At 42.4% G+C, this 19,070-nt stretch overlaps 1 protein-coding gene across 3 annotated transcripts in view; it reads right to left on the minus strand.

The window, feature by feature from the left end:
• LOC129701716 (protein phosphatase 3 catalytic subunit alpha-like) overlaps positions 1–19,070 on the minus strand; it is a 356,043-nt gene that overhangs the window by 201,308 nt on the left and 135,665 nt on the right. For 2 of the 3 annotated variants that reach the window (XM_055643088.1, XM_055643087.1), the window contains exon 2: positions 5,093–5,173. The exons of the other annotated variant lie outside the window; for it this stretch is intronic. In XM_055643088.1, coding sequence (XP_055499063.1) covers positions 5,093–5,173 — 81 coding nt within the window. The remainder of the gene's footprint in view (positions 1–5,092; positions 5,174–19,070) is intronic. 3 annotated transcript variants of the gene reach the window in all.

Raw genomic sequence — 19,070 nt, forward strand, 5'->3', positions numbered from 1 at the left:
CACAGATTCATCACGCTTCGAGGAATACTTGGAAGCAATTGGAAGAACAAGCAAGCTCCACACAGATAGCACTGAAAGTTTCTGGAGATGGGAAGCTGTATTAGCTGCAAAATTGTGTCACCCTTACAAAGCTCCTTGTTATGGAGCATAGATGAATGTTGGGTAGGGGCACCCACAGAGCAGAGCTTCATCAATAGCTATAAGGGGGCACCCTAGTCTTCCTGACCCATGGAGTTTTAACAGGATACCTTGTTTGAAGATATCATTGGTGAGAGCACCAGGAGCCAACAGGTGCCTCATTGTGTTTCAAGTGCACTGGGATTCAACGTATCCCAGGATGATAACTTGCATAAATACAATGTCCTCACTTATCTGCAGAAAGAACTTCACCTGAAAGCCTGCCTTTGAAATTAGAGCAGTTGGAGAGTGCTTGCATCCTCAGTTTAGTCAATCATTTTCAATAGAAGGGAAAATGGTAAAATTGACTCCATTATGTTCCACATTACATTGACAGCAACATTGTGCCGAATGAATGAAGGCCGTTTCTAAGCTCTGACTATACAATAAATGTAGAAAAAATTGGAAGCGACAAGGATGTATTGCATCTTGAACTGATGCAAAAAATGGTACACTAATGAAGCTGTCTGTCTATGATTAATTCATTCTCTGACACACCTTAAATATTAACAATGAAGTCCCCTCAAAGGCATCAACTCAAGTGGCTCAAAGAAGCAATTCATCCATAAATAGCTGCACTTGTTTGATAATCCCTCATGTATCACAGCTCCCTACAGATAATATCGCAAATGTTGTTGAGGTTAAATTGTGAAGGGATTTTAATATGCCATTTACCATCTATCTACTCTTAACTAAAATTACCTCAAACCATCTGTACTCTCAGATCACCTACTAAAAATAAACACAGACAATTAAAACAATCCCAGTAAACTATTATGTGGAATTCATGTATAAATTCGAAACAGAACTATTATTGGACAAATAAAATATCTCATAAACATTGCTGTATTACATCTGCTGCTCACTTGTCAAAGCATTAGGAACACAGAATTAAAAAACAGTAATTGAAAATTGGAAATAAATGCTGAGGCTAGAAATCTGAAAAAAGGCAAAAAATGGAAACACTGAACAGGCCAGGCAATAGCCAAGTTCTGCGTATTTGCCTTTGACCTAAAGACATTTACTGTTTCTCTTTCCCCAGATGATGCCTCGCCTGCTAAGTTATAAAGTCCGAACAATTTATAGCATGTCAATAAGCCTTCAGACCACCGAGTCCATATTAAACATGTTAATCCAACCCAAAAGGACAAACACTGCTGTAGAACTCAGCGGGTCAGAGAGCATCTCAGGAGAAGGTGGATATGTGATGTTTTGGGTCAGGACCCTTCTTCTGATTGTAGAGCCAGGGAAAGAAAGCTGGGAGAGAGGAGAGATTGTACAAAGCATGGCAGGATAGAAAGGTGATGGGTTTCTTTATAGGCAGATAGTTGGAACAAAAGCCAGAAGGTGTGTAACCTTCTGAAGAGTTGCAAATTGTGAATCAAGAGGAAGGAATATAGGAGGCAGGGTCAGGGAGGGGAGAAATCCATGTGAATCCATATGGAGTACAGGGGAGGTGGTTGTTAGAGGTTACCTAAAAATGGAGAATTCAATGTTCATACTGTTGGGTTGTAAACTACCCAAGAGGAATATGAGGTGCTATTTCTCTAGTTGCCTGTGGCCTCTCTGGCGGCGGCGACCTGAATCCGGGGCTCGGCCGCGGGCCAGTGGATGACATCGTCGGGAGCTCGCGGGTCACAGGTTGATGCCTGTTTCCCGGAGCTCCCGTGGCAACAACTGCGTCCGCTGGACTGGAGGGCGGCAGCTTCGACCACCCCCGGGCCGCGGAGCTTGAACCGCGGGACTGACTTACCATCGCCCAGTGGAGTATCGTCTCAGCGCAGAGGGAGAAGCGGAGGGAAGAGACAGCAACCCTAAGACTTTTGCCTCCATCACAGTGAGGAGGTGCTTGGTGAACTCACTGTGGTGGATGTTAATTTGTGTTTATTGTGTGTTGTTTATTATTACATGTATGGCTACAGGCAACGACATTTCGTTCAGACCGAAAGGTCTGAATGACAAATAAAGGATTCAATTCAATTCAATTCTTTGGCAATGGAGGAGGCCCAGGATAGAAAGGTCAGTATAGGAATGTGAAGGAGAGTTAAAATAATTAGCAACTTGGAAATTGATCTACTCTCTCCCTTCCCTGACAATCTTAAGAAGGCTCCTGACCCAAAACATCACCTATTCATGTTCTCCGGATATGCTGTCTGACCCATGAGTTACTCCAGCACTTTGTGTCATTTTGTATAAACCAGCATATGCAGCTCCTTGGTTCTAATCTTACCCAACCCCATTTTATCTTCCCCACATTCCCATCAATTCCCCCAATATTTTACAATTCATCTACACACCAGACACACTTTACAGCAGTGATTTACTCTGCTGCCTGCACAATATTTCACACGACACTATGCTCATATTTTTCTGGAGCAAAAAGGAAACTGCTGGAGTAACTCAGTGGGGAAGGATAGTCAATGTTTCCGGTCGAGATGCTGATCAGGCCCCTGATACAAGGTCTTGATCTGAAACATTCCTTCCTCCACCAAAGATGCCACCTGACCCGCTAAGTTCTCCCAGCAGTTTGTTTTTTTTGCTCCAGATTCTAACATCAGCAGTCTCCTGTGTCTTCATTTATTTTCCTTTTTTACGATTAATGTTGACATTTGTTAAATAAGCCTTTTTTCTACAAATCATAAGCACCTTTAATGCATTCAAAAAGTACATATACCGTAATACTGTTTTATGGTGAGGTGCAATAATTATATAACTGTCCCTTGTTACTGAAATTTATTTTTGCAAATTAAAGATATTATCTTTCAAAAAAAAGGAAGAAAAATAATTTCAAATTTTGCAGAATATCTGTTAGAAACTTCTGCAAATTAGCATAAAATTACTATCCAAGATATATTCATGTGCATTATTTAATTATGACATAACAGTTTTGGTAATATGAGTGCAAATCCATTTTTTTCAATGGTCTTTTCAATACAAAATGCATTCCGTACACAAGATATGAGTAAAATAAACTCTTTAATTATGAAGCCAACAACACAGAAACCGAATATTTTCTAAGCTAACATTCTGCCTGAGTCTCCTCCTACCCTAAGCATTTAATTTCTCTCATCCTATGCCCTTCTCCTTCATGTTACATGAAAGCACAACCTAAATGTTTCCGAACCAGCAAATTCAAACATTTACAATCACACCAGTTTCTGCATTTTCATCATTTCCTTTTTCTAAATAGTTTTTTCATGACGTGAACGGACATTTTGTTTTTATTTGTCTTTATTCCGGATTCTTCCACAAGTGAAACAACTTCTCCACGGCCTCTTCCAGAATTTTAAAGTTCAAATATAATGAAAATAGGAAGCAAGTGGAGGAGAAGGGAAGACTCGGTGAGAGTGATTGACCTACCAAATATAACATGGGCAGTTGGAAATTAGTGGGGAGGAGTGGGACATCAGGTAGTGATTTACAGTGCCCTCCATAATGTTTGGGACAAAGACCCATCATATATTTATTTGTCTCTGTACTCCACAATTTGAGATTTGTAATAGAAAAAATCACATGTGGTTAAAGTGCACATTGTCAGATTTTTATACATTTTGATTTCACCATGTAGAAATTAGAGCTATGTTTACACATAGTCCCCCAATTTCAGGGCACCAGAATTTTTGGGACACATGGCTTCACAGGGGTTTGTAATTGCTCAGGTGTGTTTAATTGCCTCTTTCATGCAGGTACAAGAGAGCTCTCAGCACCTAGTCTCTCCTCCAGTCTTTCCATCACCTTTGGAAACTTTTATTGCTGTTTATCAACATGAGGACCAAAGTTGTGCTCATGAAAGTCAAAGAAGCCATTATGAGACTGAGAAACAATAATAAAACTGTAGGAGACATCAGCCAAGCCCTACGCTTACCAAAATCAACTGTTTGGAACATCATTAAGAAGAAAGAGAGCACTGGTGAGTTTACTAATCGCAAAGGGACTGGCAGGCCAAGGAAGACCTCCACAGCTGCTGACAGAAAAATTCTCTCTAAAATAAAGAAAAATCCCCAAACACCTGCCTCACAGATCAGAAGCACTCTTCGGGAGTCAGGTGTTGATTTGTCAATGACCACTGTCAACAGAAGACTTCATGAACAGAAATACAGAGGCTACACTGCAAGATGCAAACCAATGGTTAGATGATACAACTGCTGATGGTAGTAGCATAATGAATTCTGAAGTGTACAGACACATCCTATCTGCTCAAGTTCAAACAAATGCCTCAAAACTCATTGGCCGGCAAGACAATGATCCCTAACATACTGCTAAAGCAACAAAGCAGTTTCTCAAAGCTAAATAATGGTCAATTATTGAGTGGCCAAGTCAACCACCTGATCTGAACCCAATTGAGCATGCCTTTTGTACGCTGAAGAGAAAACTGAAGGGCGACTAGCCCCCAAAACAAGCATAAGTTGAAGATGGCTGCAATACAGGCCTGGCAGAACATCACCAGAGAATCACCCAGCAACTGGTGTTGCCCATGAATTGCAGACTTCAAGCAGTCATTTCATGCAAAGGATATGCAACAAAATACTAAACATGACTACATGACATTGATGTGTCCCAAACATTATGGTGCCCTGAAATGGGGGGGACTATATATAAACACTGCTGTAATTTCTACATGGTGAAACCAAAATGTATAAAAATGTATTAAAATCTGACAATGTGCACTTTAACCACATGTGATTTTTTTTTCTATTACAAATCTCATATTGTGGAGTACAGGGACAAATAAATAAATGATAGGTATTTGTCCCAAACATTATGGAGGGCACTGTAAGCCAAGCATTGGGAAGGTGAGATCATGCAGGATGGGGTGGGAATCCGACCATAGGGATTGAAGCAGGTGGGCTTGATGGGCCAAGGTGAAGCACTCCTGCTTTCCTCGGCCAACAAGTAGTGCTGGAAAAGCACTTACCTTTTTCATCCAGCAGGTCTCGCCTTCCTTCACCTTTCGGGTTTCCCGAGGCCCGGGAAACCCGGCCGGCCAGCGTTACATCTGCAACAGAGATAAAATCTTAGGCACGCAGCCTCATTAAGCTATTTCATTGACCAACCCTTCTCTGTAGAGTAGGTCATTCACCCATCCCCAAATCTACCTCAGTTGAGAACAGTAGGAATTGAGATCAGATTTCTGTCGGAATTGAGGTCAGATTCCGCATTTTGTAATATATTATCCTCCTTTATGGCCATTTCAAAACTATTATTGACCATTTACGTCTCTGCACTCCCATTTCCCTTTGTTCCTTTACTCAATATATTTTTTCACCTTCAATGAAACAAGTGGCCTTCTGGCTTCAGCTATCGTATGCCTCAATCTTAATCTATACCTCCATAATTTTATCAACATCTCACTACTTGGGTATCATCTAATGGGTATCATCTACACCTTTCACCATCGGACCTCCAGTTTCAGACACTAAATCACATGTGTACGCCGTAAATAACAGTGTTTCAGCACATAACCCCAATACAACACCACTTCCAATTGGATGTAACTCCCAGAAATCTCATTTTCATCTTTTGGATTCTGTACATTTATCTATCTCTCAATCTAACTCTACGACGCGTTCTACACACATTGCCAATGCAAGTTATCATTTCCTTCTATGAACGTTAATTTTAATAGCAGTTTTTCAAATGATGAAAACTATATACCCGTGCTCCATTCTTTCCTTGGCTGTTTAGGAACACATCAGATCTAATACCCTCACAAATATCTCCGCCACAAACCCATTTCAATTCCCTGTCAGGTTCTCATTATGTTTCGTAAACATATCACATCTGATGGGTTCACTAGCAATAGAAAGATGTATATTCAAAACTACACCCATTTAAAACGTCACATATTTCTGCAGTATGGCAAACATTGTGTCAAGGAACACCAGGATTGCATCTCTGACACCTTTGTCCCCATTCTCGATTTTTCTGTCTCCATTATAGGGAACTATTGACTGACAGCGGCTACAAACTCACCGACTCCCACAGTTACACTGAAAACACCTCCTCCCACCCTGTCTCTTGTAAGGATGCATCCCTAATGGGCCTACCCCACTTAGGCGACTACAGGCGACTGCCGAAAAATGTCAACTTGTTGAAAATGTTCGGCGATAGTGTTGTCGTAGGTGCTGTCGTAGGTTGTCGCCACGTTAACGTAGAATGAAGTAGGTTGTCGCCGGTGTTGACCGGTGAATTCCATTGTCCTGCTCGCTGGCAGTCGTCTAAAAAATCGCCTAAGTGGGAAAGGCCCATAACTCTCAACTGCTCAGTCTTCTCTACATCTGCTCCCAAGATGAAGCTATCCACTCCAGCATATCGGAGAAGTCATTTTTCTTCAGTAAATATTGCTCTCCACAGTTGTTGGTGTTGAAGCCCTCAAACAAGTCCCTCGTTGTCTCTCAATTCTTCCCCCCAGATGAACAAGATGGTCCTCCCATGGTCCTCACCTTTCACCCCACCAGCCGCTGTATCCAACACACTGGTCGCCGTAGACTCAGTGGGCTGAAGGGTCTGTTTCCGCACTGCACTTTTAGACATTAGACTTTAGAGATACAGTGCAGAAACAGGCCTTCGTCCTACGAACTAGGGACAATTTACAATTTTATCGAAGCTAATTATCCTACAAACCTACGTGTGGGAGGAAACCAAAGCACCCAGAGAAAACCCACGCAGTCACAGGAAGAACATGCAAACTCTGTGCAGACAGCATCCATAGTCAGGATCTCTGGCTCTGCAAGGCAGCAACTCTACCGCTGTGCCACTGTGATGCCCTTAAAGTATCCTAAATCTCTAGAGTAAAGTCTAAACTTATGGAACTGGCATTGAGTCCTACAATCCAGTGTAGCATATAGCTGCAACAAAGTGGAAAGGGAACTAATTTTAATGGCCCCCTGTCTGATCTCTGCTTGTAGGGCTGTCTTAAATCCGAGGCCAATAGAGACAGCAGGATTCTTGAGTTCTGGAATAGTGGCTCCCTGTTTGTAGTTATTTTTTTCTCCCAGTAAATTATTGTGCTGAAGGCTGACGTGAGCTGCACAAATTTAAACGTTTTAAAATGTTGATGTTAATTGTATATCAGGATAGCTAATAGTTTCTGCTATTGCCAACGAGAGGAGACCAACTGAGTCATAGAAGTCAATGTAAGGTTAGAACTGGGGTTATTTACTAATGGTCACAGCACTCTGCTCCAAACACTTCCTTTGACAATGAAGCAGTGTAAACCCCTGCACAGTAGACCTGGACAGCATCCAAACCTGAACTGATGAGGCAAGAAATATCCTTGCCAAATAAGTAGGAGACAAATAGTATCTCTAATAAGAAGAGTCTCACCATCTCCACGTATAACTGAATAACTAATCTCCAGCTTTGCATTTGAAACCACCTGCCAGTCACTATCAATCAGCAACTTAACCAATCCAGTCACATAATAGCACAGCAAATTTGCCTATAACACCTATCAATACCCCCTACCCAATGACAGAAAGTTCATTGAATTTCAACCCCAACATTCAGCTAAATCACACACCATCCAGACCTAAACATATCTGGTATATCCTCAGTCTTACTGGGTCAAAATTATAGTTTGAATTTGAATTTTGAGTTTAGTTTATTGTCATGTGTACCGAGGTACAGTGAAAAGCTTTTGTTGCATGCTAACCAGTCAGCAGAATGATAATACATGATTCCGAATCAAGCCAACCACAGTGTACAGATACATGAGAAAGGAAATGATGTGAATTGTGTTTAGTGAACTTAGTAAATGTAAGAAATGCTGCTGTTGGAGTAGAGATTTTAAAACGTGGAGCGATTGTAAAGCGTGATTGCCGATCCACTTCTGCGACTGGCACACAAAGAGTTGCCTGGCTTGGACATGCTGCAGTTCAAAGGGAAGATGCATCACTCACAACCAACTAGAGTTGGTTATTAAATATTGGCTTTGCTTGAAACAATTTTAATTTAAGATTGGCTTAAAGCAATCATTGTACTTGATTGTGTGGGGTCAGGCCCACTGGTTAAAATCATGAACATCACCTCACTCACATGCACACGCTGGTCAGACATGCAAGCCCCATATTGCTGCCAATCCACATCCTTGCATCCAGTTGTGTGGTCCTAATGCTGATGAGGCTGCAGATGACACAGAGTGCAAAAGCCATGCCCTTGAACTTTCCCCAAAACCCTTTCACCAGGCAGCAGAGCATTGTTAGTTGTGCAGGCTGGTAAGGCTTTTTAATAGCTTTTAATAGCTCTGACATTCGGGGTCATTAAAAATCTATTAGAATTGAAGTAAACAACTACAAATTTATAACGGATCTAAATGGTAATTCTCCAATGTTATGTTGGAAAATCCCAGCAAGAATAGATTGTCCCACTGGACCCCTCCGGAGCCTAGAGACCGGATGAACTGCCAGACTCAGCTTCCCAAGTCATTCAGCAAGTCCCAGACTCATAGCACCTGCGTGCCACTCAAGGATTCACTTTAGCTTGAATTGGGAACGATAGCAATTCTATTCAGTTCAACTAGGACAGGGCGGCACAGTGGCGCAGTAGTAGAGTTGTTGTTGCCTTACAGCGCCAGGGACCCGGGTTCGATCCTGACTACGTGTGCTGTCTGTACGGAGTTTGCACGTTCTCCCTGTGACCAAGTGGGTTTTCCCTAGGTGCTCTGATTTCCTCCCACGTCCCAAAGACATGCAGGTATTCTGTAAATTGCCCCTAGTGTGCAGGATAGTACTAGCGTACGGGTGGTCATTGATCAGCGAGAACTCAATGGGCCGAAGGGCCTGTTTCCATGCCGTATCTCTAAATTAAACTAATTAGCCATGGCAAGAAGGATTCAGCCAAGTGACAAAGTTTAGTCATCTGGTAAAGGAATAACTCCGAGCATGTCCACTCTTAACCTATTGCATTCTTGCATTATTACTCTGTTAAGAGAGAAGGAGAGCTGTTGAGCTGGAGTGTGATCGGAATTTCAAATGCAAAGGTAAGTGTTTCTCTTACTGTATGTTAAGTCAGGGGCTTTATGATTAAATAACAGCACTAGTAATCTGAACATCCAAACTCTAATACTGCCACAGGAGCTGGAGGAATAAAAACTAGCCCGACATTGGAAATGATGGTCAAAGCGACTGGATTGTCCTAAATGTCCGCCTGATACACTAAAACCCTAACAGTGAAAGACAACTAACCTCTTGAAATCACAAGGAAGTGCAAATGCTGGAATCTTGAGTAAAACAGAAAGTGCTGGAGTAAGGAAGCACAGTGATGCAGCTAGTAGAGCTGATATGTTATGACACCGGATACCCGGGTGCAATCCTTAACTAGGGTGCTGACAGTGTGGAGTTTGCACATTCTCTCTGAGAACGCGTGGGTTTCCTACAGATGCTCCAGTTTCCTCCCATTTCCCATAGATGTGCGGGTTTGTAGGTTAGTCGGCCTCTGTAAATTGCCCTTAATGTGTAAGGAGTGGATGAGAAAATGGGATAGAACTAGAGAGAAAAGAGTAAACAATGGTCACTGTGGGTCGAAGAGCCCGTTTCCATTCTGGATCGCGAAACTAAACTGAGGATAATTAAGGGGTAATTAAGGGTTTGTCTTTTTTTTCAACGTGAAGGAGCAAATTTCCCATGGAACAGCTAGGCAGGGTGAATAAGTCATGGAATCATAGAGTGATATAGTGTGGAAATAGGCCCTTCGTCCAACTTGCCCACACCGGCCAACAATGTCCCAGCTACACTAGTCCCACTTGCCTGTGCTTGGTCCATATCCCTCCAAACCTGTCCTATCCATGTACCTGACTAACTGTTTCTTAAATGATGGGGTAGTCCCAGCCTCAACTACCTCCTCCAGCTTGTTCCATACATCCACCATGCTTTGTGTGAAAAATTACCCCTCGGATTGCTATTAAATCTTTTCCCCTTCACCTTGAACCTGTGTCCTCTGGTCCACGATTCCCCTACTCTGGGCAAGAGACTGTCAGTCACGGTGGCACGGCGGTAGAGTTGCTGTCTTACAGCAAAATGCAGCACCAGAGACCCGAGTTCGATCCCGACTATGGGTGCTGTCTGTATGGAGTTTATACGTTCTCCCCGTGATCTGCGTGGGTTTTCTCCAAGATCTTCAGTTTCATCCCACACTCCAAAGACGTACAGGTGTGTAGCTTAATTGGCTTGATTAATTGGCTTGATAAAAATGTTAAATTGTCCAAGTTGGCGATATGCAGAGGAAGAGGATGCAGTCGAAAGCAAGAGGAAAAAGTCAGAAAATGGAGAGTCAACAAAATCCAAGACTGAAGCTTAAACATTCCTTTGTTTAAAATTTTATTTGCCCTGCCGACTACAACATTCAGAAGGTTCAGAAGGACTGTGCATCTACCTGATCTATTCCTCTCAGGATTTTGTACATCTCTATAAGATCACCCCTCATCCTCCTGCGCCCCATGGAATCTCTAGAGACCCAACCTACACAACCTCTCCCTATATCTCACACCCTCTAGTCCTGGCAACATTCTCGTAAATATTTTCTGAACCCTTTCAAGCTTGACAATATCTTTGCTATAACATGGTGCCCAAAACTGAATACAATATTCAAAATACAGTCTCACCAACGTCTTATACAACTGCAACATGACCTCCCAACTTCTATATTGCAATAAATGTTTTCCTCAAGTATCTTCCTTTTTTTTCACATTTTTGTTTACTCATCGGGATGTCCACATCCTAAGAATTCCAGTTTTCATGTGTTATTATGAAAACTGAATTAAGACACACAGCTTTCTTAAAAGGTTTTAATTGCAGACACAATTTCTCAACTGTGTTGGTGTGGCTGTATTTTGCACGAGAGATGCATTTCTAAAACATAGTACTTATTAAAATCCAAAGTTGGTGCTTTTCACAAATTGACCTACAAAAGTAGTGTGAAGATGTGCCAGAATGCCTAAAGGTAGAATTTTTGACCAGAAACCATCGATGTAACCACATTGTTATAGTGCATTGCGCTTTGCTGTTGATATCTACCTTACAATCGTACAAAATCGTAGTAGCACCGACCTTTCTTAAACTAATTTGTTCTCCACAGTGGCTGCAAATCGGACAGGGAAATATCTATTCTCACAACATCCATAATAAAACGGACTTTTCTCAGTGAAGAAAAATTTCTGAAATCTGAATATTTGCTTTTCCATCTCAATCCCATTCTCCTCCTTCCTTCTCCCCATAACCCGTCACCCGTACTAATCAACAATCTGTCAATCTCCGCCTTAAAAATATCAATTGACGGCCTCCACTGCCTCTGTGGCAATGAATTCCACAGATTCACAACCTTCTGACTAAAGAAATTCCTCCTCATCTCCTTTTTAAAGGTAGGTCATTTTATTCTGAGGCGATTACCTTTTGTCCTAGACTCTCCCACTCATGGAAACATCCTCTCCACATCCACTCTATCCCTGACTTGCACTATTTGGTAAGTTTCAATACGGTCCCCCCTCAACCTTCTAAATGAAGTGGTAAATATTTACCACTTCATTTCCTCCCATTTCCTCCAAATACAAGGTATCCTCACATTCCCTCCAAATACAAGGCGTGATCTTCACAATAATAATTCATTGCCACAGAGCTATGGGCACGCACTTGGGCCCTAGCTATGCCTGCCTCTTTATAGGATACGTCAAACAATCCTTGTTCGAGGCGTACTGTCGCCCTATCCCCGAACTCTACCTCCGCTACATCGACGACTGCATTGGTGCTACCTCCTGCACCCACACACAACTCATTGACTTCATCCATTTCACCACTAATTTCCGGCACACAAATACACCTGGACCATTTCCGACATTTCCCTACCATTTCTTGACCTCACTATCTCCATCGCATGTGACAGACTACTGACCGACATCCACTATAAACCCACTGACTCCCATAGCTATCTGGACTACACTTCTTCCCACCCTGCTTCCAGTAAAGATTCTATCCCCTACTACCAATTCCTCCGTCTATGCCGCATCTGCACCCAGGATGAGGTTTTCACACCAGGGCATCTGAGATGTCCTCATTCTGCAGGGAACGGGGGTTCCCCTCTTCCACTATAGATGAGGCTCTCTCCAGGGATTCTTCTATACCCCGTGACTGCTCTCACTCCCCATCCCCCCACTCGTAACAAGGGCAGAGTCCCCCTTATCCTCACCTTCCACCCTACCAGCCAGCACATACAACAAATAATCCTCTGACATTTTCGCCACCTCCAACATGATCTCACCACTTGCGATATCTTCTCATCTCCTCCCCTGTCTGCTTTCTGCTGAGACCACTCCCTCCGTAACTCCCTGGTCAATTCATCCCTTCCCACCCGAACCACCCTCTCTCCGGGCACCTTCTCTTGCAACCTTGTCACTTTACCTTCCCCCTTGACTCCATTCAAGGACCCATGCAGTCTTCCCAGGTGCGACAGAGGTTCACCTGCACCTCTTCCAACCTCATCTATTGCATCCGCTGCTCTAGGTGTCAGCTGCTCTACATCGATGAGACCAAGCGTAGGGTTGGCGATCGCTTCGCCGAACACCTCCGCTCGGTTCGCAATAACCAACCTGATCTCCCGGTGGCTCAACACCTCAACTCCCCCTCCCATTCTGAATCCGACCTCTCTGTCTTGGGCCTCCTCCATGGCCAGAGTGAGGACCACCGTAAATTGGAGGAGCAGCACCTCATATTTTGCTTGGGCAGTTTGCACCCCAGTGGAATGAAAATTGACTTATCTAGTTTCAGGTAGTCCCTACTTTCTCCTCCCCTTCTCAGCTCTCCCTCAGCCCACTGGCTTCACCTCTTCCTTTCTTCTTCCTGCCCCCCCCCCCCCCTCACATCAGTCTCTAGAAAGGTTTCGACCCGAAACGTTGCCTATTTCCTTCGCTCCGTAGATGCTGCCTCACCCACTGAATCTCCAGCATTTTTATCTATCGTAAAATATTTACCTTTAAGCAATTTAAGAATCAAGAACAGTTAAAATGTATAAGATGTACAGAGGGTATTTCATATTTTTGGTGGATATTTGTCACAGAAATTACAGTTACGAATTAAAACTTGAGATTGCTAATAAGATTACAACATGTTGGGCCCATTTAATATTTGAAGGTGAAGGTTTAAAAGTTTACTATTGATATTAACTGGGAGACAGTTGTAAATGGCAATGGACATTGAGAGAAGTGGTGGGATTGATGGTGTTTCAGATTGCAATATCATGCAGGAAACCCCAAATTAAGTTCAGTGCATTTCTCTTTGACTTTTGAATTATTTTTTCATTTCAGTTTCAGACTTTATATCCAAAGCACCATGGTGGGTATGATTAGAACTTACAAAAACAGCACCAATGCCAGTCATCTGAGAATCAATTCAAAGAGAGAGTATTGGCACCACCACTTTCATGCTTAAGCAATTTCTTCCCTCCTCCAACAGTATTTGCACCACATGCAATTACAATCACCCAAACATCCGTCTTTCCATCATTGTAAAAAGAACATGAGGAAAGGGGAAATCATTAGTGATCCTCAACACATTTCCAGTTCATGTGCAGAGGCGGTGCTTGAAGCAAGTGCAATTCTAATATCCTTATTATTCTCAGCAGGAGAAGAGGATTTACTAGTTGTAGGGTGCCTTAAATTATTATCAAAAATTCACAAGTGCTAACTTCATTTCAACAGCAAGTGAAATATTACCATCTTCACAATAATAATTTTCAACATTCTTACCTCTCCTTACTATTCCAAACATTTCACCTCCAAGAGTGTCTTCAAATGCACAAAGAGGACAGTAGTAGTTACAGATGCCAATTCTTCCAAAGAGCTAAGCCTTTCTGAACCTACTTCATTTCAATACTTAATAAAAACCTTGTCTTCTCTGGGATCGCTATGCAGACAATTTGTGCTTTTTTCCCCTGCTGATTTATAATTCACAAGCAAGGAAGAGCAGATGTATATGGCAAAGCCAATAGTTCAGAATCTGGGTCAGTTCTGCCAACCTTCTGCCAGCTTAACCCAACTAGACATGTATCCGGTACTCCACTGCTATCCTTCTGCAGACAGGGAGAATCACTGAGCCACAGAATTGTCTGCAAACAACCTGAGGCTCTTCGCCTTATTGCCCAATGCATCTAAAACTCTCTGCACAGATTACACAACCTCATGACCATTCAGGCAACTGGATAACTGCACAGTGACAGGTTCCCTTGATCACTCAGGGCAACTGTGGTGAATCTTCACCATTCTGTGGTTCATTTGATTGCACATCTAGTGGTAAAGTACTATTGGACTTTGTTATTTCCGTTTCTGATAAGTGTTGTTAACTATGATTGCATTCGTATCTCTTGTCCCTTTTTCCCTGAGACATTCCCGGGTACATTTGCCTTAGCAGCAAACCTTATGGCTATTAGGGGTGAGAGGGACATGCTCTCATATTCACTCAAGAGGTCATTACAATCTAAGTCAATGAAATAAATGCTTGGGGACATTCTATACGCCAGGAGAGCCAAAAGAACTGCCAGTACCAGTGAAAGAAGTGGCTAGCCAGAAGTGATGACTGTCATTTCTGTCAAAGGTAAGTGTTCCTCACTTAATGGAGCAGCTTAATGGCATTGGCCATCCAGAATACATTGCCTGGAGAAACGGTATGAATAGATAGAATAGCAACATTTAGACATTTAGACAAGTATACAGGCAGGGAATTGAATGAGATGTGCTATATAAATCAGCCCCGTGGTTAGCACAGGTATAGTGGGCTGAAAGGTCTGTTCCTGTGCTGTACTACTCCAAGTTCTCTTGCTGCCTGATGTTATGCCCCAACACCAGGCCTTATTTATCCAAACTCAGGCTCTGATTTCCATGTATGTCCCCATAACCTAACCCAAGTCTCTAATCACAAGACACTCCCCTCCCACTCCCAGGCTTTGATCTTCATGTCTGTACTTGCTCCACATTCTGACATATTGGCCACCCAACGTAAAACGCAACTCTTCAGGATCAGCACCTGGGTCCAGATTTACAGTCCTGTTTTTAAACCCCAGAACTCATAGACTGAGGCCAGCTTCCACTGTCACGACTATGACAGTCGCCGAAAAAATCACCTAAGTGGAACGGGCCCATTACTGTTCTACTTTTACTTTGATTTCAACGGTAAACTTTTAAAGGGCTCTCAGAAAACGTGTTTTGATGGCTTGAAAAGTGTTTGCCCAATTGGCTTGGCTTTTAAAGGGCTCGCAGAAAACGTGTTTTGTTGGCTTGCACCGTATTTGGCCAATTGGCTTGACTTTTAAAGGGCTTGCTTGCAACAGTTTTCGGATGGAAAAAGCATGAATAAACATTTTATTAGATCAGGAATGTGTTTAATTGCAAAATTGGTGGTCATTCCGTGACTTCCGGTTAGCGGCAAGATGGCACTGAGTGCGTCATTTCCGGTTCATGGCTAGATGGCGCTGCCTGCAGAAGGCACAGAGTGAAGACGTCATTGAATAATTCAAGAGAGCTTACTGCTATGGTGAGTGTGTTTGTTGGACGTTATTTAAAGCACGTTTTTGCTTCAGCAGCAGCCTCGACAGGAGGCTTTAAACATTTGATTCATTTGGTTTACAAACTGTATGTTCACCATGTTCTGAAGTTACTTGGCATTTTAGTATTGGCTGTGTGTGAGTGAGTCTGTGTGTGTGGGTGTGTGTGTGTGAGCCTGTGTGTGTGTATGTCTGTGTGAGTCTGTTGTGTCTGTGAGTGTGTGTGTGTGTGTCTGTGTGTGAGTGAGTCTGTGTGTGAGGGTGTGCCTGAGAGTCTGTGTGTGTGGTCGGGGTTGCACGTAAGGTTTCCGGGTGAAAGGGCTTGACGAATGGAACCGCTCAATCCATCTGGAGGACATCGCAGCTTCCGGTATATGTTGTTAATACACAAAATGCGAACTTTCCGACCTGTTAAAAACCGCCAAAATGGTGAATTTTTGCGCTGTAAATAATTGTGCAAGTCAGGGTAACCGTGAGAGACATCTATCCTACTTCAGAATTCCAAAAGTGAAGAGAAATGAAGGTAAAGAGAAGCGAGAGCTGAAGGGACAACAATAGCTAAAGTGCTTGTCGAACATTGGCCGTGCAGATATCGAGATTGAAAATATTGAGAATTACCGCGTTTGCTCACTGCATTTCATCAACAGTAAGGCATTAGTGTTTTTTCTTGATTCCTTTGGTATCTAAAAAGTTTCAGAAGTGATAAATCAGGCTGTAAAATTTTAAAATCGCCCATGGTCCTGAAGTGGGTTTTTACATGCAACAAGAAAACGCTTCTGAAGCTAAATTTATCAGTAAAAAAATCTCCAGACTTACAAGTGACATGTGGAAAAGTAAGTTTTCTATCATCATGATATTGAGATGTATATTTTGGCAAATAATAAAATGTCCTGACAGCTTAAACACCCACCTCCTTTTCTATAGGATATTGTCAATTTGCTGAGGTTGATTATGTCCAATTAACAGCTAACAATTATGCCATTCCTAGGCTTGCATCTGAGTAAAATGTAATTCAAAACCCACGTACGGTTTGCGATTTTTTTTTAAGGATACTGCCAGCCCACCAGCTGTGAGTGACTGAACTGCCAGCCCACCGGCCGTGAGTAATTGCATTGCACTGCCAGCCCACCAGCCATGAGTAAGGGAACTGATAGCCCACCAGCCATGAGTGACTGCACAGCCAGCCCATCAGCCGTGAGTAAGTGAACTGCCAGCCCAACAGCTGTAAGTGACTGAAGTGCCAGCCCAATAATCCATTCAGTCATCCTCACCCCATTCTCTCTCACACAGAGTCTGTCACCTGTTTTGGGCAGTTTCTCAGCTGCCAGCCTGCCAGGTCCAAGTGACTGTACTACCAGGCCTCAATGACTGCCTGGCCTCAGTGACTGAGCTGCCAGCCCAAGAATCCATTCGGCCCACAATGTCTATACTAACCCTCTGGAAACCAGTCCCTTCAGCCCACAACACCCATACTAGCGCAACAGAAAGCCCCCGCCCCCACTGGCCAGCAATATTGGAATTGGTGGAGAGGTGGAATATTGCGATGGGTGACCAGCCCTCCCGTGTAATGCTGGGACCCAACGGGTCCCACTTAGTCTAGTAATAGTCTAAAATGTGTTGCTTGGATGACTATCTTTGTCTGACAAAATTTAATTTTTTCACTAAAAGTTTGATCCTTGCTGCATCAGTGATCTACTGCATGCTGTAGGAAACTAACCCCCCTACCCGACACCCCCACCCCCTCACCCCCCAAAGATATTTTGGTGCATGAGTATAGAAACTGTTCTTCACTGTTTACTTGCCTGCTTATTCCTATATTTTCACTGCTGTATTATTTTGCTGTTATTTGAGATTGAGGGGTGGTCGGGAAGGATGTACTGACGTAATGATCGATGGACGGAGCCTTATTCTGAGACTGAACACTCATTAAAATTGCTGAAAACATTCCTTTGATACAGTTTTATAATTATAGTGAGACACCTCTTCTCATCACCATCTGATAAGCTGGGCAGCCGAGTGCTTTCAATGGGAGGACTCGGCAGATGACTAATTACATATGAAAATATGTAATATGAAAATATACTAATTTGCCCAGGAGTTGTGCCATCCAGGAAGAAAGGGGTTTTGGGCAGATCATCTCAGAAACCAACAGAATTTCAGAAACTAGGTTTGGGTATATAGAGGTAGCTTTCTCCCACTGCTCCAGTGGCAGAAACAAAAGCCTGTATTTTCTGATTATAATGTTCTGATCGAGAATTCAGGACATTGGCTCATTTTTAAATTCCTGTGCTTTTAACAAAAAGTCAAACAGACACATCTCGGACATTTTCTACAATATGTTTGATACCTGAATGGTCAAAAGTAAATTAAGACAGAATCATTTTATGGCACAAAAGAGGGAAAATATTATATAGGGTGACCAATCCATAAAACTTTTCTCATGCAAGTTGTGGTAATAGGCACTGATAGCATTAGCTAATGGTGTTTTTTCTCAAAGATAATAAAAATAGGCTTGAGTTGGTGACACGTATAGATAGTGCAAACATCACAGGGGGGAAAGCCATACCAAATAGTTGCAAAAAGAATCCGTTTACCCTAATCTGAACAAACTACTGGCTTGACTACACCAACAAAAATAACCAATGCATGCAGCAAATTGCAATTAACAACACGGAATGTAAATTTATTTTACCACACTGAATATTTCGATTTTCTGTGAAAAACAAGGTCAATTCCAAAATCCGCTTTGCATAATGAATGCAACCTCAAAATGAAATTAGCATGTTTTTGGATTTTAATGGGCCCGAACACAGGAAAGTCATTTGTACAGTCTGAAAACAAGCAGTTCAATAATGCAGCAGGTTATTATTCCATCAGCCAAGCTAGATCACACATCTGATTTAACACGCACCTAATCTTTAAGAGAACTCCCCAGAGTTATATGGGTATTGGAGCACATTTCACTCAGTGCAGCACAGCATCAATAATTATGTTCTTTGCACCGCACAATGAAAACACTGAAAATTATGCACTATTGGAAGGCAGAGTGCTAATAGGGCTCTATGGTATCAATATCACCTCTGAGTCAGGATACTGCCTCTTTAAATCTTACTTCATGACATTATTTAAGACAGAGGCAGAGTTCTCTTGGGCAACAATTTTCCCAGTGGCATGAACATCATTGCATGTGGGCTTCCTGTATGTGAAAAATAGATGCCCTATTTCCATACATAACCCAGTTATTGCATTTCAAAGGAAATTAATGTACAAAATCACTTCTAGAAATGAGAGTGTACGATATACAGTAAATGCAGATCTTTTATTTTTTCTTTCATTGTTTGGTCATATCCGAAGCAGCAACTACTGAAGAT

Source organism: Leucoraja erinacea, chromosome 11 (assembly GCF_028641065.1).
Source record: "Leucoraja erinacea ecotype New England chromosome 11, Leri_hhj_1, whole genome shotgun sequence".
Lineage (NCBI taxonomy): Eukaryota > Metazoa > Chordata > Chondrichthyes > Rajiformes > Rajidae > Leucoraja > Leucoraja erinaceus.